The sequence below is a fragment of the Nannobrachium achirus genome (assembly GCF_963921795.1).
Source record: "Nannobrachium achirus genome assembly, chromosome: 24".
NCBI lineage: Eukaryota > Metazoa > Chordata > Actinopteri > Myctophiformes > Myctophidae > Nannobrachium > Nannobrachium achirus.
The window spans coordinates 25335181-25360553 of NC_137831.1; the positions used below are offsets into that span (position 1 = coordinate 25335181).

The 25373-nt window shown below is 42.9% G+C and overlaps 1 protein-coding gene across 1 annotated transcript in view; it reads right to left on the reverse strand.

The window, feature by feature from the left end:
- Positions 1-25373, reverse strand: part of zeb2b (zinc finger E-box binding homeobox 2b) — a gene marked incomplete at both ends in the record, with an annotated part of 61787 nt that overhangs the window by 19218 nt on the left and 17196 nt on the right. The window contains 4 exons of the mRNA XM_080720430.1: positions 1335-1443; positions 11120-11334; positions 14570-14758; positions 24462-24530. Of these exons, the coding sequence (XP_080576556.1) occupies positions 1335-1443; positions 11120-11334; positions 14570-14758; positions 24462-24530 (582 nt within the window). The remainder of the gene's footprint in view (positions 1-1334; positions 1444-11119; positions 11335-14569; positions 14759-24461; positions 24531-25373) is intronic.

The following is a 25373-nucleotide window of genomic DNA, read 5'->3' on the forward strand; positions in this document are numbered from 1 at the left end:
ATTTCCATTAAGTAGTGTGTGTGTGTGTGTGTGTGTGTGTGTGTGTGTGTGTGTGTGTGTGTGTGCGTGCGTGCGTGCGTGCGTGTGCGTGCGCGCGTGTGTGTCTGTCCGTCTGTCTGTTGGGAGGAGAGTAGTTATAATTATTACAGGAAAACAAAATCAATAATACATTAATTAATAACCTTTACAATTACATTTTAGCATAACCTTTGACTCTACTACCTGTACTGTAAATAATCATGTCAATAAAGTATTCAATCAATCAATCAATCAATCAATCAATCAATCAATCAATCGGTTACATATCAAGAGACAAAAGTCTCAAAATGTTTGGCATCACCACGAGATGGCGCAGCTGACTGTCCAAGTCCGAATGTCTAGTCTGCTTGTCAGCAGAACACTGTGGGTAACTGCTGTTTCTTAAATGCATTGTTTAAATATACAATTAAATATAGTGAAATCATATTAATTAATAATTATCACTCCAATATGGTGGAGGCAAACCTATGCTACTGGGCTGGTTGTTGTAGTGTTTTTCAATGGGGGCAATACAGTGTACAGAGAAGGGGGTGCTGGAGGCATTATCGTATAAAGGGGGCAAGGGCACTTTGGTTGATTGATTGATTGATTGATTGAATGACTACTTTATTAGTCAGAAATGTAAACCGCATGTACATTAAGACTGAAAGGATTACACAAAAAAGTCCTGTAGACTTGTTCCTGCTATGGTCCTTAATAATATATTCAATTCATCAACACCCGCTGAGGAGCTCTCGATATTAACTCTTTGTTAAAGGGGAACTAGGCAAGTCTGTGTGTATACAAACACATTCCCCCCTCTCCCTCCCGTCTATGACAGGCATCAGGTCTTTGATGCTTTCATTGATAAGAGAGATAAGAAAGATCCCTAACGAGCACTTGACACTTTTATGGCTCAATCAATTACCTCAGTGCACAACCACTTTGAAGTTTAAAGGGAGCAATTAAGAGCTCCAGACGAGCTCCCCCTCCCATCACAGACAGAAACGTCCCTCCATGGGATGAATGTCAACATAAACAGTGGAAAAGTACAGCCAGAGGGATGGATGTCTTTCTGCAAGGAAACACCCCTGCACAATAATATAGTGACTGACGAAGGGAAATGACCTTTACCACCCCACCTGGACCTAACCCAAACCCTACACAAACCTACTTCTGTCCATCCTCTGAACTCACCTTGTTTCTTCTTATTTATTCCCATGATCAGGGCTTTACGTATCAACACGTACCCACCCTGTTTACCCCATCAGGTGGTCTCAAATCAGGCCTGTCTTGAATATGCATGTTTAACTCACCGCTGTGAATGCGTAGATGCTCCTTCAGATGGTGCTTGTATTTGAAGGCCTTGCCACATTCTGTGCATTTGAACTTGCGGTTGCCAGCTCCCTGATTGAGCAGTTGGTGCTGTGGGGGAGGGGGAGGGAGGGGGGAGAGTGGAGGCAGAGAAGAGAGAAAATGGGGTGGGGGTGGGGAGAGTGAGGGAGATGGAGAGAGAGAGAGAATTTCACGTTGAGATCGGTTGCAAAAAAACAGCGGGGGGTACAGCCTAATTTATGCTCTGTCGCGCGATGGTGTCACACGCCCAGCTAGCGGCCGAGAAATAGCAGACCTATAAGCTCACGCCGCGGCGCGGACACGATGCTGCGCGAGCTTGTAGGTCGGCTACTTCTCGGCGCTCAGGGTTTGAGGACTCTGGGGTAGTGAAATAATTGCAATCAAAGTCGGCATGACAACACAGGCGCGCACACGTGCACGCCGCGGCTACAAGCAAGGCGTGTTGGCTCGCCTCTCGTTACTGCCCGTACCTTGCGGTTGGATCCCGGCCGGCGCTAACTGACACAAAAAAAGACACGCACGCGCTCACGCACACATACCTTTTAATTTCCTGGCTTCTCTCTTTGCCTTTAGGATTTGGCAGGAAAAAAATAAATGAAAAGAGGCCTGTCTTTTTTTTATAGTCTTTCGTTTGTTCTCTCATTCTTTCGTTCTTTCTCTTTTTTTCAGATCAAGGTTTCCCCCTTCATTAGGCGAACGCAATCTGATCTTGCTTTTCATTAATTTGGGGGCCTAATCGCTCTCCAAAGGACATTCAAACTCATTTGCGAGGCTGAAAATTATCTCCCATATCGCCTATACCTGTGTGCACACTGATTGAATTATATCTGGTTGATCTCCGACGAGAGAAAAAAAGACAAATCCTCCCAAATTTCATAATTGGGACTTTTTTTTTCCTTCTGTGCAATCCTCAAAAGTGTCTTTAATAATCTCAGGAAAGAGAACAGAGCGCATGGCGCCGGCCTTGATTCTACGTTCAAAGGTAAACATCAGTTGTGCTCCAAAGGAGAAATCTGCAATTCAAACAAGAACGATGGCGTCCCACGGAAAACGCACACGCACGCACGCACGCACGCACGCACGCACGCACGCACGCACGCACGCACGCACGCACGCACGCACGCACGCACGCACGCACGCACGCACGCACGCACGCACGCACGCACGCACGCACGCACGCACGCACACGCGCGCGCGCGCGCGCGCGCGCGCGGAAAATCAAAACAACCGATAACACAAAAGAAAACCGAAAAAACAGAACTGTCCTGTGTGTAAAGTAGTGGTTCTCAAAGTGGGGTCCAGGGACCCCCCCAGTGGTCCTTGAGGGGCGGTTCCAGGGGGTCCCCGGCAAAATTATTTGATATGGCATCAAACTCTAACCCTATGTACATGGGTTGTGTTTATAGATCTGCTATTTTCCACCCCAGAATGGGATGGTCCTTGATAAGAAGATGTTTTGAGATGCACTGGGGTAAAGTGTGCAGGCAATGAGCCAGGGTTCACCCCGAGTGGGAAGAGGAGGAGGAGGAGGTGGTGTGGGAACTTAAGCCATTTAATTATGGAATGCTTTAACTATTGGAAAATAGCAGATATACAAGCTCACAGTGCGGCTCAGAGTGCCACGCTGCGAGCTTGTATATCTGCTATTTTTGAAAAAATCTTTAAGATTTGTGCAAATCTTTGAATATAGGCCTGTATATCTATATTTTTAAAGCGAACATTTGCAACTCAAATATTTGCTTCTGGGGGGTCCCTGATACAATATTTTGAGATGAGGGTCAGTGGCCAAATGCATATCATTTTGGGGGGTCCTTCACATGAAAAAGTTTGAGCACCGCCGACATAGAAACATAGGTTTATCAAAAAACCTTATCAGTATTCAGAAGACACTTATAGAATCGGGGTCAAAATATTCAAAGAATTGCACACATTTTCAAGATTTTTCAAAAATAGCAGATCTACAAGCTCACAGCGCGGCACCAAGTGCCGCGCTGCGAGCTTGTAGATCTGCTATTTTTTAATAGCTAAAGCATAAAATGATACGCAATAATGCTTACCCGGTCTAAATGGGTTGAACGTTTAAGAAAATTGTCAGAAATAAAAACAATCCATAAAAGGAGGAGTGTGTTTTCTCGCACTGCGACACGTTGTGAGCTTGTAGATCAGCTTAGATCAACTTCGTGACCAAATAATAACTAGCATTATTGGATCCAATTAGAACACGGCTCATTTTATTTGTTCAATAATTTCCTGAAAAAGACACAGTTTTGGACATACAAGTTTTCCACCTGACCCCCCCACCGATCTGGTGGGCTGAAAAATGGGGAGGGAGGGACTCTCTCTCTCTCTCTCTCTCTCTCTCTCTCTCTCTCTCTCTCTCTCTCTCTCTCTCTCTCTCTCTCTCTCTCTCTCTCTCTGTCGCCCCGGCATTCCTGGGCAGACAGATGGTGGACGGCGAGGGAGACTGTTCAAACAAGCCACAGACACCGAACCTTCAAAGATCACGCAGGGAGGGGTGTGTGTGTGTGTGCGTGTGCGTGTGTGTGCGTGTGTGCGTGCGCGCGCGTGTGTGATGGGAGGGGGGCCAAGAGGGACCCCAGCCGCTTGTATGTTGCCGAGTTGCATAAACAAACAGCAACAGCTGCTTCTCCGGGACCCCCCTCCCCAACACACACACACACACACACACACACACACACACACACACACACACACACACACACACACACACACACACACACACAGCCCCCCCCCCCCACACACACACACACCTCTCCAAGGACCCATGGTAAACTTTACTTGTTCCACGGCTAATAAGACACCAACAACACGCTAGAGTGCTAATTATAAATGACACCGGGACATTGTTTTTGTTGTTGTTTATTCAGTAGCGAAGAGTTACTAAGTACTTGAGCTATATTTAATTCATATATATATATATATATATATATATATATATATATATATATATTATATATATGCCCAGGGATAACAGCTGATCTACAGATTGCATATATCTGCTATTTTTAATAATGTTTTTATTTGAATTTTCAAGAAAATGTACTTTTGTTTTGAGTACTGTCCACCACTGCCTATTTTTTCCCCCCTACTGAACTCCTTCTGTGATGGGGGGGGGGGGGGGGGGGGGGGGGGGCGTGGATGGATGTTTGCTAATGCATATACATACCGTGCTAATTAGTCATCATTTCTTTCCTATTAATTGGTTGAGAGGGGGAGGAGCTTGAAGGCGTGTTAACAAATTGTCTGTAAAGCTGGGGGGGGTGGGGGGGGGGGGGGGGGGGGCGCGCCTGTTATGACAATTTTATTATTAACATTATTGAGGAACTATTATATGAAGATAGGTTGAAACGTGGTGAAGTTATTGCTCTTTGAACAATCTAGTGTTAGATTAGAATTGCGGAGAAAGTAGCAAAACAATGCTAAAAAGTTAGGGTTCCAGGGGTCGCACAGCAATGTGTCACACATCCACACGTTCGTCTCGACGAGCTGATTGACTTCAAAACACCAAAAAAGACAAAAGACTATTGTATGTGACATAAACAAGGGCCTTTCAGACACGGCCCATTCAGAAAATCACTGAAATGAAAGGCAAGGCTTAGAGTTAATGAATGTTTTTTTGGGAGGGCTGGAAGAGACACTGGGAAGACCAAAAAACAAGAAAAAAATGTAAATGTGAATGTCATGGTGGGGCCCCTTTAAAGATTAATTGAATACATAGGACACGATAGTAGAAACACGTCCCCAGGACTTTGTTGTGTTAAGCTTTTAGCCCAAATGTTTTGCTGTACCTCCACCCCGTTTACATTTTTGACTAATAAAGTATTCATTCAATCAATCAATCAATAAATCAATCAATCAATCAAAGGCATCACAAAATTGCATTCGGTTTCTTGTAGTCGTATAGAGACAAATGAAGCCTTCTTGTTTCTTAATAAAAGAAAAAAATACAACTAGAAGGTTCAGAGTAGATTAAATGACACAGCAGCTGCCCCTCACACATAACTAGCGCCGTTCTCAACGGAGCTAATTGGTTTTGTGAAAGAGAGGGTAAGCGCCGTGGCGTTTTGTTTGTAGCCCGGAGCTGGTGGGCAGCAGCAGCAAGCCGCTGTCAGGTGGAAACCTCGTATGTCCAACAGAAAAAGGGAGCTGTTGTTATTTAGTAACCAGCTTCCATAGACTTGTATTGAGCTGACTGTTTTCTGAAAAACTTATGTTTCTATATCAGTAGTGCTCAAACCTTTTCATGTCAAGGACCCCCCAGACTTATGTGTATTTTGGGCGACTTATGTGTGTTATATATTCAAATGTTTTTCAAACATAGCAGATCTACAAGCTCATAGCTATGAGCTTGCACGCTATGATATCTGCTCATCTTTTATTTTATTTTTTTCAAAAGAAGGGATACTTCTTGGCTACTTTGGGTATTACTCAAGACAGAAAAATGAATTCACAGTTTTTAACATGCAGTGTGCCCGAACTGACGGCTGATAACGATAATAAAACAACCATGTAGAACATCCGACTTTTTCTCAGGAATGCATGCCGCAATGCATGCTGTAAAAAATGTAATAGGGGAAGAGCTCTACCGACTAATATTGGTGTGCAAATCCGTCACTATAGGATACTTCTCAGTGGTTCAATATTATTCTTTTTTTGGGGGAAAACGACTGTATCTTTCGCCTGTTGTTTTACTATGTATTTTTGGCAAGACATGCATGGCAAGAGAAAACAACGATGTCCGTGTTGATTGTTGATCATACAGGAGATAAGTATTCTGCGACTTCTTGAAAAGGTAAGGAAAAACAATGAAAATCGCCGGCAGATTGGGATTTTTCATTTATTTACTCTGACTGTTAATTTACCAAAGAAATCGAGAAAAAAAAAAAAAAAAAAAAAACCTGATATATGGATTTAGGAGGTTTCTTGGCGAACGGCGACGAGGCAGTTACCGCGGTGGTAATACGAGGCTGGGGACCGCGGGCAGTGCCAGGACAATCCATCTGCCCGCCTTTATAGCCGGCTGCCGGGGGATCAGGTGAGAGTGCTGGCATCGTTTGACATCTGATCCAATCACGCGCAGCCGGAGACCATCAGGCTCGGTTGAGAGCGCGCGCGGCACAACACGACGCGACACGACACGGAACAACACAATAACACGACACAAACATGTGACACCGCACAGGGCGACTCCTTCTATTCAGGGTGATTGAACCGCAGATTTGTTGGGGGTTGAGATTTGAACCGTTATTTATTGTTTCGTGTCTTTTATGGTTAATGGTGGTATGATATATACAGTATGTAGGCCTATGTCGTTAGTGTCGGGCAGGGCGTCACAAGGGGGGGGAGTGGGACTGAGTTACAAGGGCCCAAGGTGGAGGGGGGACATTAGTATTTTATACTTTAGCTATTGAAAAATAGCAGATATACAAGCTCACAGCAGATTGAGATTGGAGTCTGCGGCCAAATATATGTCATTTTGGGGGTCCTTCACATGAAGAAGTTTGAGCACCACTGACATAGAAACTAGGGTTGTTCGATATGGCCAAAAAATAAAATCTCGATTATTTTCTCTGAAATCTCGATTTTCGATTTCGATTTAGATTTTTTGTTAAAAGAATAATACATTGTTTCAACTATTTTGTTTTCATTTAAAAAATGCAAGGAAATGATTTTTTTTTCATTGTTTCATTTTTTGATTTTTTTTATATAGCCAAATAGCAAAATGCAATAAAACAATAAGGGTATTATTAATAATAACTTTAGTTGCGCAACAATCACATACAGAAGTTAACTTAGTGTCCTTAGTGTTTCATTATCAATAGTGAGTGACAAAACAGCCAAAACAAGCCAGCTCTTAGCTCTTAGCTAAGGCCACCCCTGAATTTTGGCTGGCATTTCGCCTACCAAAATGTAATTCCTGGCTACGCCCCTGCCCTGCACCACTCATGCACAGAGATGTTGACTGATTGTAAACGGAGGCGAAGCGCTTCGCTTCCCGACGCAAAATTAACACAGTGACAGGGACAGTAGGAGTAGACTATAGTAGGTGGGTAACACAGAATTAATAAGCTTCTTTCAAACTACAACAAGAAGTAAGTTTACCAGCTCAGCAGAGCAGCGTTTTGTTCTGTTTGCTGCCTGAACCATCGCGAGTGAGCGCAGTGCGGTGGTGAACTCTACGGCCGCCGGCCGGTCTGAGGACTGAGGTGCGCTAAACACGCATCAAAGAAATGACACATCAGAGAGAAAGTAGTATTAATTTGGTGTCGGACCTTGTCGTCCTGCTTTAGGAGGACGGGGCTGTGTACTTTTTGCGCGTGCAAGGCTCCAATGAGTAAGAATTTCCCTAATTAAAGTGAAAATCGATTTTACGATTTCCTTTTTTTAAATCGTCCAAAGGAAAAAAACCGGGTTACGATTAAAAATCGATTAATCGAAAAACCCTAATAGAAACATATATATATATATTTTTTTTACTTCAAAGACCGCTCACAGCGCGGCACTCGTGTTCTATAACTTCTATTTGACCTACGGTATCTTTCCCTTAGCTCTGACTCTGTCCTCTCTCTCTTCCCACTGAATATAAGTTGTATTATGAATATAAATGGGTACACACTGTACATTCTGATGGTGATTTTGTCCCTGCACACTAGGAAATGCAAGTGATACGTGATTGTGAGAAGCAAAACCGTTGCTCGGAAGAATACGCAAAACGTCGCAGAGAAGCGATGGCAACATTAAAGCAAAAACAGGAATCTTCACCCCCTTAATATTTTTTGACAAAAAAATTTACACATCAACGTACCAAATGAAGTGATGAACTTCCGAAATTGTGTTTTTTCACGGACTGCAGCGCACACGATTATAATTACCCCGTCTACGACCGTAAATTATATATAAATATATATTTTTTACCGCAATCTGTTTTTTTTAGAACTCCACCTCTTAAAGTTTTAGAGCTGACAGGCTGGTTAAAGAGGCGTGACAGAGGGATATGTTTTCAACGTCGCCGCCGCTCAACTCAGAAGGTGATTTTGCCCCTTAACTGCCGGCAGATTACATTATATTTCAGACAGATAGGAAATAAATGGCCGGCGACCACACAGGAACGTAACCTTGTATCTCCATTTTTCAACTTCATATGTTGCTTTTTTGCAACTGCGGTGTGCAGATCTTGGTGGTAGTAGCAAATATTCAAACGAGAACTTTGAAGGCCGAAGTGGAGAAGGGTTCCATGTGAACAGCAGTTGAACATGGGTCAGTCGGTCCTATAGGCGAGCGTTCGGAAAAATAAATTGCTATATCAATATATAATTTAGATAATTTCACAGACACTGCCAGTGTTTGGGGGTATTTTACACTGGGCCTATACTTCAGGTGTCATCTAGAGATGATGTGCTCTTAGGGATATGAAGTTCTTCAGGTAAAATGGTCCACCCAAAAGAACGGTTTATTGAGGATGTCAAGGAATGGTACTTTTTAGACAAACTGAACTCATTCTCTCAAAATTAGCAATCATCAGTGTACAATCGTCAGTGTATATTGGATTCATGTCAATTTGTGTTTTCAGATATTTAACCACTTAATTCTGTCAATACTTAACTCATTCTGAGCCCAGGACATTAACGGATTAGGGGATCCAGAGTGCCCCCTCCCGGCCCCATTAACGGCCGCTGTCTTATTTTGAAGGCCAGAAGTCTAGACCGGAAGTACTTCCGGTCTGACGTCATCGGATCGTGCGCCGGAACCGATGCGTGTCCACGTGGAGTTGTGTAATGGCCGACCGGGAGCTTTTATAACTGTGTAAAATAAGCGAGCATCTGCCTCCATCCTAGCTTCTAAAGTGTAGTTTTGAGATAATGGACATTAAAGATGAGATCGGCCGTCCACCTCAATGTTATGGGATGACTATTGTGTGCTCGTGGAGCCGTGATGATGACAAATCAGCGCGGATTTCGTCTCCGGAGCGTCGGCCATTGTACTAGGTATTTTTACTCGCCGTTACAGTAATATATTACTTTTCCCGCGACATCGCGTGGATGGCACTATAGATACTCTATTACTTTTCCCGCGACATCGCGGGGTTGGCTTTTAATGAGTTAATTAACCTTGACACTGTACTTAGTCTGCTATTTTCCCCCACTACACCAAAGCTCTTTGCTGAAAATAGCCGATCTACAAGCTCACAACGCCTCGCAGCGCGAGGCGTTGTGAGCTTGTAGATCTGCTATTTTTGGCTAAAGTTCTCAGAATATGGACGCTATGGTTCAAGAGGTTAATACAAAAAAGTTTCTATCACTCAAAGATTTGGAGGACCACCTGTAGTAACTCTGAGGACCCCCTGTTGAAGACCCCTGAACTACACTGTATTGGAACACAGGTTTTGGACATACAAGGTTTCCTTCAGACGGCGCCGACATAAACGCGTTTATGCAGTGCATGAAACGAGAAGTTTGATGATCTAGAATGACTGAGGAGCCCCGTCCAAAAAGCAACATTACATAAAAAAAAAAAAAAAGAGGCTAGGATTGCAGACTGAGACTGGAAGTAAGTCAGCGTCGCTGATAAATTATTTTTTTTCTCCCCCAAATTGGAAATTAACACAATCAGTCGATCGTGAACACGGCGACTGGAAAATCATATCAGCGGAGGCCATCAAAAAACCATTTAGTTCCTCAATTAAAGTTATTACCATTAAAAGATCCGCATCTTCAAAATGCCATGAAAAATTAATAATGATTGCCAATCAAAAAAAGAAAAAAATAAGAAGAAGGGGGGAAAAAAAGATCGCTTTTAGCCCAGGGATCACAGCACATTAGATACACGATGAGAGGGGTAGAGTAGGAGAGAGAGCGCACGCGACTGAATGGGGAGGGGTACTTGAGGGACTACTCATCTGTCCCAAATGATAGTATTAGATGTATGAGACGGATAGATAGATAGGTAGATAGATAGATAGATAGATAGATAGATAGATAGATAGATAGATAGATAGATAGGTATGAGACGGATAGATAGATAGATAGATAGATAGATAGATAGATAGATAGATAGATAGGTATGAGACGGATAGATAGATAGATAGATAGATAGATAGATAGATAGATAGATAGATAGATAGATAGAGATCTAAGATAATAAAATCAAGTGTAAAGTGACGGCATGGTAATTATTTTGCAGCCAGCAGGAGGGGAAATAGCGACACCTCTAGGCCATGAATGAGAACTGCAGTGCTGAAAAGCACTTCCTCATTGGCTTTGTATACAGCAGGGCTAACCTCGCCTCACCAGGCTTTCTTTCGTTTTCAACGTGCCGTTGATCCGTTCTAGGCGGAAACCATAAGCAGAATAAGCGGCGTCGCTTTGTTTTGTTTCCCCCTGTTAGTTTCCCCAATCCCTATTAAAATGCTCGAGTAGCCTAGTGTATTCTTGCCAGTTGCTACTAGTTAGACTAAAAGATGGATATACCAAACGGATTTTCCAAAACCAAAACTACGCCGCATCAAGGTGTTTATTAGGTAGGCCCTAAAAGTATGTCCTTGAGTGCAGGGGAATATTTTGGGTTAAAACTGAATCCGGTTTGATAGTTCCGGCCAAAGTGTAGTCCGTCTAGGACTACAACATGGTAGTTAAGTACAACATTTGAGTATAACCTTTTTCCACCACTGCACCCACCCCCACATCCCTCCCTCCCAGGCACTAGGGGGCGCCACCTGTCTCCTCACCTGGTCGCGGCCGGGCTTGTGCGTGGCCATGTGGCGCTCCAGCTGCGTGCGGTAGGCGAAGGTGTAGCTGCACAGCGGGCAGGAGAAGCTCTCCTCGTTCTTCTCGTGGCGGTACTTGATGTGCTCCTTGAGCGACGTGAGCCGCTTGTAGCCGCGGTCGCAGTACGGACACGTCAGCAGCTGGGCGAAGGCGTCGGGGGTCCCTGGAGGGAGGTCTGTAATGGAGGGGGTGAGGGGGGAGAGCAGCAAAGATGTGTGAGAGGTGTTTAGACAGGAGACGGTACGAGATGATCTCAGTACTGTACAGATAGAGATACTAAACAGAGCAACTACCGTTAACCCATTTAGGCCTGAACACATTATGACGCAATATTTTATGCTTTAACTATTGAAAAATAGCAGATATACAAGCTCACAGCGCGGCACCGAGTGCCGCGCTGCGAGCTTGTAGATCTGCTATTTTTGAAAAATCGTGAAAATTAGAATTTTGACCCGATTCTATAAGTGTATTTTGAATCCTTCTAAAGTTTTTTGGAAAAACCTATGTTTCTATGTCAGCAATCTGGCCAGCCATCGTCAAAAAAAAGGTCCTTTTCACTTAACTGGAGCTCAGTTGGTCTGTTCTTGAGAGACTACTATGTCAGTGGTGCTCAAACCTTTTCATGTGAAGGACCCCCAAAATGATATGTATTTGGCCACGGACCCCCATCTCAAAATATTTAGTTCCAGGCAGGGACCCCCCCCAAAATTTGAGTTACAAACGTTCGCTCTAAAAACACATATATTCAAAGATTTGCACACATTTTCACGACTCTTTCAAAAATAGCAGATCTACAAGCTCGCAGCGCGGCACTCGGTGCCGCGCTGTGAGCTTGTATATCTGCTATTTTTCACTGATGTCAATCATGTCTAGGCCTAAATGGGTTAAAGGAGAATTCTGGACGAGCCGTTATTGCGTTAAAAGGGAACAATGCCACTCATTTGCGACTTTGAATTATGTCATTAATATAACGATGTGCCGTTTCAACTCTTCAGTATTGCTACTCTTTTCCTGAAAATGTCTTGCAAAAATGTTTTTTCCCTGTTTTGCCTTTCAAATGTTTGAAGAATTCATGAGTGTATTTTTGCAGAAACTTGCAATGGCAAGAAACCACTCCATTCCAATTGAAAAGCAGAATCCACCTTCATAGGTAGATTTAAGCAAAAATAGCGGATCTACAAGCGCAATGTTCTGTAAATCCACAGAAAATCTACTGGCTTGCCAATGGCAGGACACGTGAAGTTTTGAAATGACATATCTTTACCTTGGAGTTGAAAAGAAATGAAAAAAATCCCTGTTTCTACAACTTTTTAATGGATGGAATATCAGATAACCATAAGCAAAGCACTCAGAATTCTCCTTTAAATACGCCTGTAATTGTGTTTCAAAAGTTTATCCCAAGCTAAGCTTTCCTATGTTGGATGTATGACTATTTCTGACAGCAAATGCAAACTCGTACGTTTTGTTGTTGTTGTTGTTGTTGTTGTTGTAAGATGCAATGTAACACAGCTCTGTTTACACACGTATTTATTCCCATGTAATTGTATACACTTTGAACAAAGCCACTTTGATTTGAATCGAGAGGAGAGGAGAGGACAGGACAGGAGAGAGGTGTTGTTGTTGGCAAATGAATTAGAAGTCAGCCGCGCTCATGTTTCTCCCCACAACACATTTGTAAGGACACTTGGCATGAATAATAATTGCGATATTATATCTGAAATACTGTAGCCATTTCATTTCAATAATTCCATTCCCTGTGCTACTGTAGTTATTATCTGACTGATATTACGGTCGCAATAATAATATTTAAACCTTACCGAAACATACGGACAGACAAGTCAAATGAATTGATAATACTGATTAAGAGAGAGTGAGAGACTGAGACTTGAAGATGCACGCACACACACACACGAGCACACGCGCGCGCCCACACACATGTGCGTGCACAGACAAGGGGGGGGGGGGGGTCCAGCTGTTCCAGGGTCACTAGGTAAACACTCAGGCATGCGTGAGACCACCAGCTGTCTACTCATGTCACCCCCCACCCCCAACCACAACCCCACCCGCACCCCTCCTCTCTCCTCATCCATCTTCCACTATATGCTCTCCTCTCCTCTCCTCTCCTCTCCTCTGCTCTGCTCTGCTCTGCTCTGCTCTGCTCTGCTCTCCTCTCCTCTCCAGGGACGTGCAGAGGCAGGGGCTGACATTTCTAAAAGGGAATTTTTGTGAAAATATCAAAAATAGCACACCTCCAAGCTCACAACGCGTCGTGCTGCGACGCGTTGTAAGCTTGGAGGTCGGCTATTTTCGGTGCTTGATACTGCGCTGAACTAAAGATTGTCAAGTCAATACTGGAGATGTGGCGTAATGACATGGATTTCTACAACGAGAGGGCAATTCTTTCAACATAAGATGCTGCATTCAAGTTCAGGAGAGTTTGGACAAGGCAATTTTCTTGAATGCAGCCTTCAGGTATGGCATAGAAAGAGGGCATTAGCGTTTCTTTCACCATAGTGAAACTGCATTCATGGTCTGGAGAGGGCACTTTTTACAGACAGATAAAAGGGCAGGGACTCAAGCCCCCTTTGATGTCTGTGTGTTCCTCTCCTCTCCTCTCCTCTCCTCTCCTCTCATGTAGATTTCGTACTAATGATATCAGGTGTACATGAAAAGGGCTGGTACCGACATGAAAAATACATAAACTAAGCAAAGCTCCTCCGCCTTCCGCCTTCCAAGAAAGTGTACTCACAGACCGTGTGTGCGCTCGCGCATGTGTGTGTGTGTGTGTGTGTGTGTGTGTGCGTGTGCGAGCGTGTGTGTTTGTCTCATGCATTAGTAATGTGTGATGTTATCTTTGCTGTTTTCATGTTTACAGGGAGGGCAAATCCCATTTGCCTCGTTACACCTGCTTCTGTGCACACTGCCACACACAACGCATTATTACCCATTATTTTGTGTTTTAACTGTTAAAAAATAGCAGATATACAAGCTCACAGCACTGCACTTCTGAGTGAGCTGCTATTTTTTAAAACTCGTGAACATTTCTTTGTTCTAAGGCTTTTTGAAAAACCTGTTTCTATGTCAGTGGTTCTCAAACTTTTTCATGTGAAGGACCCCAAAAATGGCCACGGACCCCCATCTCAAAATGTTTAGTTCCCCAGAAGCAACATTTTAGTTTGCTTAAAAAATACATATATTCAAAGATTTGCACACATTTTCATGACTTTTATGAAAAATATCAGATCTACAAGCAAAGTATAAAATAATTAAGGCCTCTCCACCTTGGGCCCTAGTAACTCAGTCCCACTTTTCCCCTCCTTGTGACGCCCCTTAACCCCCACACACAAACAACACACACAAACAACACACACACACACAGAGTGTCAGACACACACCTGGGTGCTCCGTACCGTTCTCCTCAGGGCCGTTGGCCTCGGGCGTCCCCAGGCGGGACAGCTCCTCGGGGGCCTCGGGGTAGATGATGGCCGTGTCGCCCCGCTGCAGGTACTCGGCGATGCTCACCACGTGGCTCTCGCTGTCCCCCGGCCGCCGCTTGGCGAACAACTCCTCCAGCTCCGAGGAGCAGCCCAGGCTCTTATCTGAGAAGAGGACCAGAGGAGAGAGCGAGGTTGGATATTGATTGAATACGTCAAACCTATCAGGCTGTGACCCTCCGAAATAATCATTTTTGGACTGGGGAGGATCTCCCCACCCTGAGCACTTGTAGGAGTTGAGGTGTTACACCTTATTTGATTCTATTGAAAAAGAAAAAAAAAGTGAAGTGAAAATAGCCAATCTACAAGCAAGATTCTATGAGCTTGTAGATCTACTCACAGTTCAGAATCTTTGCTTCTTTCTTATACCAGAAAGACTCCCTAATCGGTAAGATAAGCGACCGTCACGTCGCATACACAAACTTTAGAAGGCAATCATAGGCAATCAGGAGGGAATATGGGAAATGAGACAGATCCATGTTGATGACATGACTTTAGAGATACTGTGTACGGCTTTGTGTGATTTTAGGCCACAATCTGTAGGAGCAGAGGTCTTAAAATTCATTAAATTGCCTTTTGTTTTGCTTCTTTTTTTAAATATACATTGAGACACAAATTGGTCCGTTACCCACAAATGGGTCCAGTCCCACTGTTTGGGAAACACAGTGTCATGGAGGCTTCAAAAAGGGTCAAAGCACCGCGTGACGTCCCCTCCGTCCATTCTTTTTGACAGTCTACGGGGTTCATGTGGTTACGCAGCACGTAATGTACCAGAGAAGAGAGCGTAATCAAAACAATACCACGAGACCACCATAATCAACTGATTAGACCAGTGAAACCATATATTTAGACATAATTCAAAACACAATATTATACGACCAAACAAAACATGAGAATAACCAGAGCAACGCAATAACACTAAAATCAGAAGACAAAACAACATAATATAAGAAAATAAATAAACAAGAAATAAACCATAACTACCACCAACAAAAACACATTTTGACAGAACAAAGTAGAGCTAAATGTGACTGTACAAGAACAGCACGTGAGAGTCGGAACATTCCAGGCACGTGCACACATAGACATCCTAGGGGGCTTGAGCCCCTGCCCTTTTATCTGTAAAAAAGTGCTCTCTCCAGACCATGAATGCAGTTTTTACTATGGAGAAAGATATGCGAATGCCCTCTTTCTATGCCATACCTGAAGGCAGCATTCAAGAGAATTGCCTTGTCCGAACTCTCCTGAACTTGCAGCATCTTATGTTGAAAGAATTGCCCTCACTGTGTAGAAATCCATTTCTACCACTTTTTCTAGTCACGTGTTCAAATACTGGATTCTGATTGGCTAAATTCCGGAGGTTATGACAAAACAACTGCCGCAAAGTTGTATGAGGACTTGTCCGAGATCAATGCACCTCAGTGTACATCCGGGGACTTCAGGAGGTAGTCGGAACACCTTTCCCCCAACCAACAAATGACGTGACGGTGGCAACGGTCCTATGTTTACTAACGTGCATGCTATAGTCGCCGATTTATTTGGATCCAATGCAATCCGCCAACTTTAAAGCCCCTTTTCTCTGAACCTATGCCTTTCTGGAAGCGAACAGCCTCTATTTACGGCCGGAACGGTACTTCTAACTGACGTTAGCTTAGCTGTAAGCTAGACGCATGGATTAGTTCATCTGTTAGCCATCTGTTGGTGAGTAGAAGATGTTGTTTGTGGAACTATCTGCTGTCTCGCGGAAGTTTTATAGGCAATAATGATTGTAACTTAAGATCCTTGCAAGTTACAACTATGTGTTTTCTTTCATGTATACGGGAAAAAGTGGTAGAAAAGCTATTTACCACTCGGGGTCGGACATTATGCTCTCATAATGTCCTGAGTGAGGGTGTTATCGGACTCGGCTGCGCCTCGTCCGATAACACCCTCACTGCGGACATTATGAGAGCATAATGTCCTCTCACTCGGGGTAAATTGCTTACGTCGTTGCGCCACATCCCCAGTATTGACTTTTTTATGCTTAGTTTAGTGTGGTATCAAGTACTGAAAATAAAAAAAATTAAACTCCAAGCTCACAACGTGTCGACGTTGTGAGCTGCTATTTTAAATATTTTCACCAAAAGGCCCTTTTAGACATTTCAGCCCCTGCCTCTCTAACATTCTCTGCACGTCCCTGGAACATTCATACAGTACAGTGACGTGTTGTGTTTCAGTAGTGGTCGTCGGTGATGATTGTATTTGTTTCAATTAATTCCATTGGCAAAATATCATTACAGTGATTAAAGAGAGAGAGAGAGAGAGAGAGAGAGAGAGAGAGAGAGAGAGAGAGAGAGAGAGACAGAGAGAGAGAGAGAGAGGGAGAGGGAGAGGGAGAGGGAGAGGGTGAGAGAGAGGGGGTGTATTGGATTAATTTGTTCCACAGAGAAATGTCCTCAGGTTTAACACTGGGAAATTCTGTGTATCGTCACTGTCGGGCAGAAACCTTGTATCTCCAAGTTTCAAATGTGTATGTTTTTTCATAAAGTAAAGCCCAGCATCACCATCGCACAAAATTACGTGAAAATAGCAGATCAACAAGCACACAATGCCTCGCATCGCGAGGCGTTTGTGTGCTTGTAGATCTGCTATTACTAGTTTAAATCATTCTAAAATGATAAAATACAAAGGAACGGTTTTGGACATAGGCCTACAAGGTTTCCATCTGACAATGACCACATCGTCCTCAGAAACATCATATCTCCATGTTTTAAAGCTCAGCATACCATTTGCTCATTTTAAATGTTCCGTCATACCACAGTGTCAGACTAAAGCGGCAAAAAAGAATAGCGGATCTACAAGCTCACAAGGCAAGAAGTTTGAAAGTGATCATTGAAAGAAAGAGTGTGCGTGGTTTTGTAAAATTATCAACAAAAGAGCTTGTGACCAAATAATGACACTGGATCGCAGGGTTCGTTTTCCCACTTTCCTGAAAAGTAACGTTTTTTTGGACATACAAGCTTTTCGACGCGGCATCGGCGATATAAGACGTTCATTCAAGTCTTATCAAGAGGACTTCGATCGGACGTTTATAATTGTGACGGCGCATGTTGTCGATTTCCTGCAACAAACACACACACACACACACACACACACACACACACACACACACACACACAATACTCCATAGACAATCACACATCCTCATGTACGTACTCACGCACGGACGCACACATACAAATACCCCCCCACACACACACTTGTGTACGGTACGTATAATATACTGTACACACACACATGCCCAGGCTCCATTTAATCAACAACAGAGCAGTGGTTGTAGCAGTGTATTGACTTTCACATATAAGGTCAATGAGGAGACCATGGTTTCTGTTGATTCTGTGTTTAACAGATTAGCCGCAGCCAAACCGCAATGCAACACGCACACACACACACAGACACGCGCAAGTACGCGCTCGTTTCTATTACCATACTTGTGAGGACATCAGTGTTGTTTTTGACAGCAAATTTTTATTTAGTTTTAGTCATAGTCTTTTGAATAAGATGTCATTTAGTTTTAGTCATAATTTAGTCACCTGAAAAGTATTAGTTTTAGTCTAATTTTAGTCGACTAAATATAAGATTTTAGGCGACTAAATCTACAGTTGATTTAGTCAACGGTAAAGCAACCAAACAAAAATGACTCTCTTCTCCACTAGTCCCTCCCTAATGTTTTAGTCTAGTTTTTATTTTGTTGACGAAATTGTCAATATATTTAGTCTTAGTTTTAGTCATCACAGCTTAGTTTTTATTTAGTTATTATTTCGTTTTAGTTAGTGAAGAAAACGCAGTCGACAAAAACATTTCGTCATAGTTTTAGTCGACGAAATCAACACTGGAGGACATCAACCATTTAGGACGTTATTTAATTTTATGCATGCCATATCTAGAGGTTACTTTTTTCCTCTTTTTAAGCCTAACCCTAAAGCAGATCTAAGAGCACACAGCGCGTTATTGTGCTGCGTTGCGTTGTGTGCTATTTCCAGCGCACAACAAGCGCACAAGTAAGTGAAGTAAGTCAGACATAACGCAAAACCCAACATTTTACAATACAATTCAGGCATTTAGCAGACGCTCGTGTCCAGAGCGACTGACAATAAAGGTAAACGCATGCATGTAATAGAGAGAGACTGTGTAAGTAAACTAGCCTCAGTAAACTAGGATCACAGGTAAACATAGCATCAGTTTTATATACCGGTAATATCAACGATCGGGGTACGACTGTGAGACCATGCAGCATCTGTCTAAACAACATACTCTTTAAATTATATTTTAACATGTCTAGTCCTAACTCTAACCCAAATGTTTCCCTAAATGTAATCCTTATAACTCTGACCATAAAACAAGGACCCCACAAAAAAAGAAGAAAAAACTGTCCTCGCAGCAGTGTCTATTTGTCAACTTGTAAATTTGTATTTGGCCCTCGCGAGTATAGTAATACAAGAACTCTGTACACACACACACACACCACACACACACACACACACACACACACACACACACACACACACACGCACACACACACGCACACAACCACGCACGCACACCCGCCCGCACACACACACACATTTTGCCATAGAGTAGTGGAATGTATATCTTAAGCCGTTCCAAAGTTGCTGAGACCACACAACGCGTTTTCTTCCATTATTTCGACGTCGTCGCTTCTCTTCGGAGGGAGAACAACGACTCAAAGCTGCAGAGTGGAGATAGCATGCTCCCCACGCAACGCACACCCACACACGCACGCACACACACAAACGCACGCATGCACTCTCACACACGCAAGCACGCACGCACGCACAAACATACACACTTGCACGCACACCCACACACACGCAAAAGCTCCCAAAACAACCAACCAACTGCTGCCTAATAGAAATAACCAACCTTCATTACTAAACACATACATGGACTTGCACACACGCACGTGCACACGCGCACACACGCACGCGCACACACAAAGAAACGTACACACAGACATACATATGCCATACACATTCGACAGGCACATGTAAGCACAACCATGCCTATGCCATGTGCATTACACACACACATGCATTACACACACACACACACACACACACACACACACACACACACACACACACACACACACACACACACACACACACACACACACACACACACACACGACAACAACACCCTCTAGTCTAGGCCACTAAGGAGAACTGCAGCACCCTTACTAATAATGATAGGACATATTAAAATTGGTTGAATTGAAACCTTGGTTTAAAAACAAGGTTAAGTATTATTGACTTCCTTATCGGCTTCACATACCGCCTTACCGCCTCTATGTGACAAATAACACCTGTATAGCTTGTAGCTTGGCTACCAGAAACGGGAACACTACGGTTCAAGTGTTTAATTAATTTGAGGTTTGGTCCGAGCGCGTCAAGGTGAGGCTTTAAATGGTGATGGCTGGAACGAGCGTCCAATTTGTGAAAGGTCGAGGTGGAGGACACGTGGTTGTCACCGATGACAGGGAAAATGCCACCGGTGTCAACAGACATGTTTGGTAAACGAGGTTATTCGTGATTTAATGCACACTCATTAGGCCAGGTGATCCAGGGTATCTCTGAAGACTCAAAAGCAACAATGGATGCACTATACATATGATAAGCTTATGGTTTGTGTTGTGTTTTAGTTGAATTATTCGTGTCGTCACACTATATTGCTATAGATCAACTTTATTATTCAATATGACCAAAAGTTTGGCGCGCTACTCCTCAGTCTTTGTGCCACACACTCGCGCCATATGTCAAATAGACCAACTTCATCGGTAATCGTGCAGAATCATTTTCTGTAGAGAAATGTTATACTTTAATTGATATTAATTTATTAGTGAATTAATTTTCCCTATTATATATCCATATCCATTTATGGAGTTTGTGATGTCAGATGTAGAAGTATGATCCAGTCGTCTCCATGTATGGCTATCAAGGGTTTGATGAGGTCAGTGCCGTGATCTTCATATGGAGATCCAGGTGATGATAGGCAGCTCCATATATGGAGACACACACACACACACACACACACACACACACACACACACACACACACACACACGCACACACTACAATGTCTGAAACGGTGGTGACTAGGGATGGGACAATATGAACATTTCATATCACGATTATTGTGACAAAAGAAATAGCGATTTATGATATTATCACGATAATCAAAATCCATTATCCGGGGGTGGAACATTTGCCAAAAAATAGCAGATCTACGGCTATTTTTTGGCAAAGACATTTGATAGAGAGTGAAAAAAGATTGTATCAAGTACGTATACCAATTATAGAGGGTACTGGATGTGCAGCTTGGCAAATAAAAGGTGAATTGATCCCTGTGCATGACGGAGGACGATTTCACGATAAATGTAATCTCCACGATACGATTATCGTGAGTGTTTTTTATCACGATAAACGATTATGATCGCGTATCGTCCCATCCCTAGTGGTGACCATGAATGTCTCTATGAAGTCGTCTTGTGTTTGAAAACCAAACGCCAGACACCAGAGGGTTAAAGGAGAGGAGAGGAGGCTCCTGCCAGGAAATCACCTGGATCAAAGTGTGCTCCTGCCAGGAAATCACCTGGATCAAAGTGTGCTCCGGCATGGCAGAACGTGAGCCAACTGCATCATGACTCTCTCTAAACACATGCACATGTGCAACCCAAGTACAGCTACGCAAGTACCATGCTGTATTTAAGTTAAACACTAAAAAGGTACATTTACTTTGAGTATTTGTAAAGTGTCTTGAGATAACTTGTTATGATTTGACACTCTAATAAAATTGAATTGAATTGAAACTTTGAGTATTTAAAATACTTCTACTGCTTTTTTAAAGATATTTTTAGGCTTTTTATGCCTTTATTGATAGGTACAAAGCCAAAGTGCAGTATAAGTTTTTGGACACAGGACTTGTGTATACCAAATGTCAAATTAGCCTTCGTGATATTGGGGGATAAACAATTAGCTCAAGAACAGATATAATCAGTGTAATATCACTTATACCGATGTTTCCTGTTGAGATTGGCACATTTCACCCATTTTTTTTCTTTTTTTTTCCTTTTCATTTTACTCATGTCACTTTGTCTGCTGAACTCACTCAGCAATGAAAAAAAACAAAAATAAAATAATTCACAGGAGGCAAGCAGTGATCACCCCATGATGTGCACTGCAATGTAGTTTCAAATGCACTACAGTGCATTGCAGGCGCTTTTTGAGAGTGAAAAAATAAGATACGTGTGACATGTGTGATCTGGGCAGCTTGCCCCAGGAAATGTGCCTATCTCAACAGGAAATAACGGTATGCCTTTATCTCATTTGGCTGACCAGTTGAAACAGTTTTAAACCCATGTTCAGTCAAACGTGTGCGTAGTTACAGCACTCTGACTTTGTAGGGCAGAGTAGGCTGACATGAAATGGAGAGAGAGATGGGGGGGTGACACGCTGTAAAGGTCATCAGGATCGCGACTCGAACCTACGACACACTGTCAGGCCGGATGAGCAGCTATAGGTGCCTGGACCATGCTACACCAGTGGCCCAGGCCTATCTCCACTACTTCTAAGAGATAAATATTTTAGTTTTCTTTTTTACTGCACTAGTTATTTAGAACAGTGTTTCTCAAACTATTTAAACTTCAAGGTCCCCCCTTAACTCTGACAGTGTACAAATGGAACCGAATGGACCCGTTAGGGTTCATTCGGTTCCATTTGTACACTGTCAGAGTTAGAGTTATTTAGACCCCCCTAAAGGAACCCACAGAGTCCCGGGAGTCCACTTTGAGAAACACTGATTTAGAAGACTTTATTTACAAGTTACAAGTAGATTGATGTTACAAAACATACATTTACCAATTAAGCACTATTTTATACTTTATTTATTTGAAAATAGCAGATGTTCAAGCTCACAAGTCGCATCGCAAGCTTTTAGAACAGCTATTTGTTAAGAATTGTGATTTATATGTACTTTTACTTTTGGTACTTTAAGTATATTTTGATGCCCATGCTTGAACACAATGCATCGTCTCTAAATGGAATCACATGTGATCTGACGCTAGCTAGGCTTTGCTTTTCTAGCAACGCCGTTCCCAAAAGAAAAACCACTGCACCAAAACCCACCACAATGGAAAACAGTTGCCCGCCTCACATTCTGAAGAAGAAGGGAAAAAAAAGAAACATGTGCCCACACACACACACACACACACACACACACACACGCACACACACACACACACACACACACACACACACACACACACACACACACACACACACACACACACACACACACACACACATTTGTATTTCTGTTCTTGTGAGGACATCAACATTTTAGGTACGTTCATGAATGCCATTTTTATCGACGGTAATTAATTTTTTTGCTATTATTTAACCCTGACAGAAAATAGCAGCCCTACAGGTTCAAGATGCGTCACAGAACTTTGCTATGTTTGGTGCGCAGCACAGGCATATGCAACTAAGTATAAATAAGACGTAACGTTTACTCCTCCACAACCCCAGAACCTATACCTTTAAATGCCTAATCCTGACCATAACCCTCTATCTCATCCTAATTGTGGAAGCTTAACTTTAAACATCTTCTCTTTTTTTTCCCTTTTAATCATAACACAACCATTTCTCTTTTGAAGGATCAGGAAAATGGTCGTCACAAGGTCTATTTCTCATATTGTCGTTGTCGGGTGGAAACCTTGTGTCCAAAACCGTTTGTTTTGCATTTATCATTTAAACAAATTATTTAAACAGTGAAAACAGCCGATCTACAAGCACACAACGCCTCGTACCGCGAGGCGTTGTGTGCTTGTAGATTGTATGTTTTCACCACTTATGTGCGATGGCTTTGTATGGTGAAGCAGGGCAAAACTGTACAAATTTGAAACTTGGAGATACGAGGTTTCTGCCCGACAGTGACGACATTGTGCTATGCTTATGGGGACATTTGGCCTACAGAAGTAGAGTATACACACACACACACACACACGCAACCACTGGCACATATGCTCACATGCATGCATGAGCAGAGGAACACATGCAGAAATACCCACATCACTAACCTGCCCCCCCCCCCCACACACCCACAAAAAAAACACACACACACACACACACACACACACACACACACACACACACACACACACACACACACACACACACACTAAGAGCTCACATTGACTCAAGTTGAAATTGGATATTTCAGATGAAGCCGTGTGTGTGTGTTTCATAAAGTGCACGTGTGAATCCCAGATCCATCTCCTGCTGAAACCAAACTCCTCGTGTCGCTTACAATTAAGACCACAGGACTGATTCCCAGCCAGACACAACTCCCCTACTCCCTTCCATAATATCCTCCCAACCAGTGATATATAGGCATTGAATAGCCAGTGAATCCCCCCCACCCCAAAAAAAAAAAAAAAAATATATATATATATATATATATATATCACATGTGAAATATAAAATAAAGTAGCTAAAATATGTCCACTCTAGACTTGAATACTTGGACTTGGAATTGAAGTCTTTTCAAGTCACTTGATAACCTTCCAGAAAGCATCAGACTTGTTAGGGAAGAAAACAAGAAAAACGAAATGCTTAGGACTTGGACTTAACTTGGGGCTCGCCTGTCTTGACTTGGGACTTGGCCCGGCACTCAAGGGCAAAGACTAGTCTGGCCAAACATGATGACACGTGATGGACTGTGGTACGTAGTGACTGATCAAGAGGCTCACCTGTACCATTCCCCACTGATTGAAGGCCGGAGTCAGGCCCCAGGATGTCGAAATCATCTTTCAGTTCATCTGCAAGATAAGATAAGACAAGAATGTGTCACTTGTGAAATAACAGCTCAAGAAAACACTAAAATAAGATTTGTCACTGTCAGGCAGAAACCTTGTATCTCCAAGTTGTGTAGGTTTTTTTCTTTTCTTTTTTTTGTTTACTTAAAGCCCTACTTCATCATACAAAAGTGTTGCACAAAAGAAGTTAAAATAGCACATCTCCAAGCACACAACATTGTGTGCTTGTAGATCGGCTATTTTCAATATTTTAAATCGCTTTTCTATGGTAAAGACACACTAGTGCGCTCCTCTTCCCAGCGCTGGCCATTGCGCTTCAGCACTCCTGACACCAATGCATGTTTTTGGTGCAGTCCTCAGTTCATCAATGATGATTCAGGGGGGTCCCCAGTTCAAATATGATTATTTTGGGGGGTCGCGGCCTGAAAACGTTGAGAACCACTCACTGCCTTAAACTATTTACATTGTCACCCTGACGAAGGCTGCCAAAACCCATTTTGTGCATTAACTTTCTTGCCATGCATTAGCCAATACAATAAAGACATTCTTATTTTCCCTCAAGAGTGCCATTTGGTCGCCTTTCTTGCCCGTTCTTTTCTTGTTTGTTATTCGACTTTGTCACCCTTGTACCATAGAGCACCTTGTTTGAATTTCAATATATAATATCTCTCTCTCTCTGTTTTTTCCCCCACACATTGTTTTGTAGTTGGTGCTTTAGAAGCAGAGAGAGAGAGAGAGAGAGAGAGAGAGAGAGAGAGAGAGAGGGTGTACCAATAAAGTCCCGGCGGTGCGGCGCAGCGTGACGCGTGTCCGCACATCACTCTTAATGAATGCTATCGGGTGCAG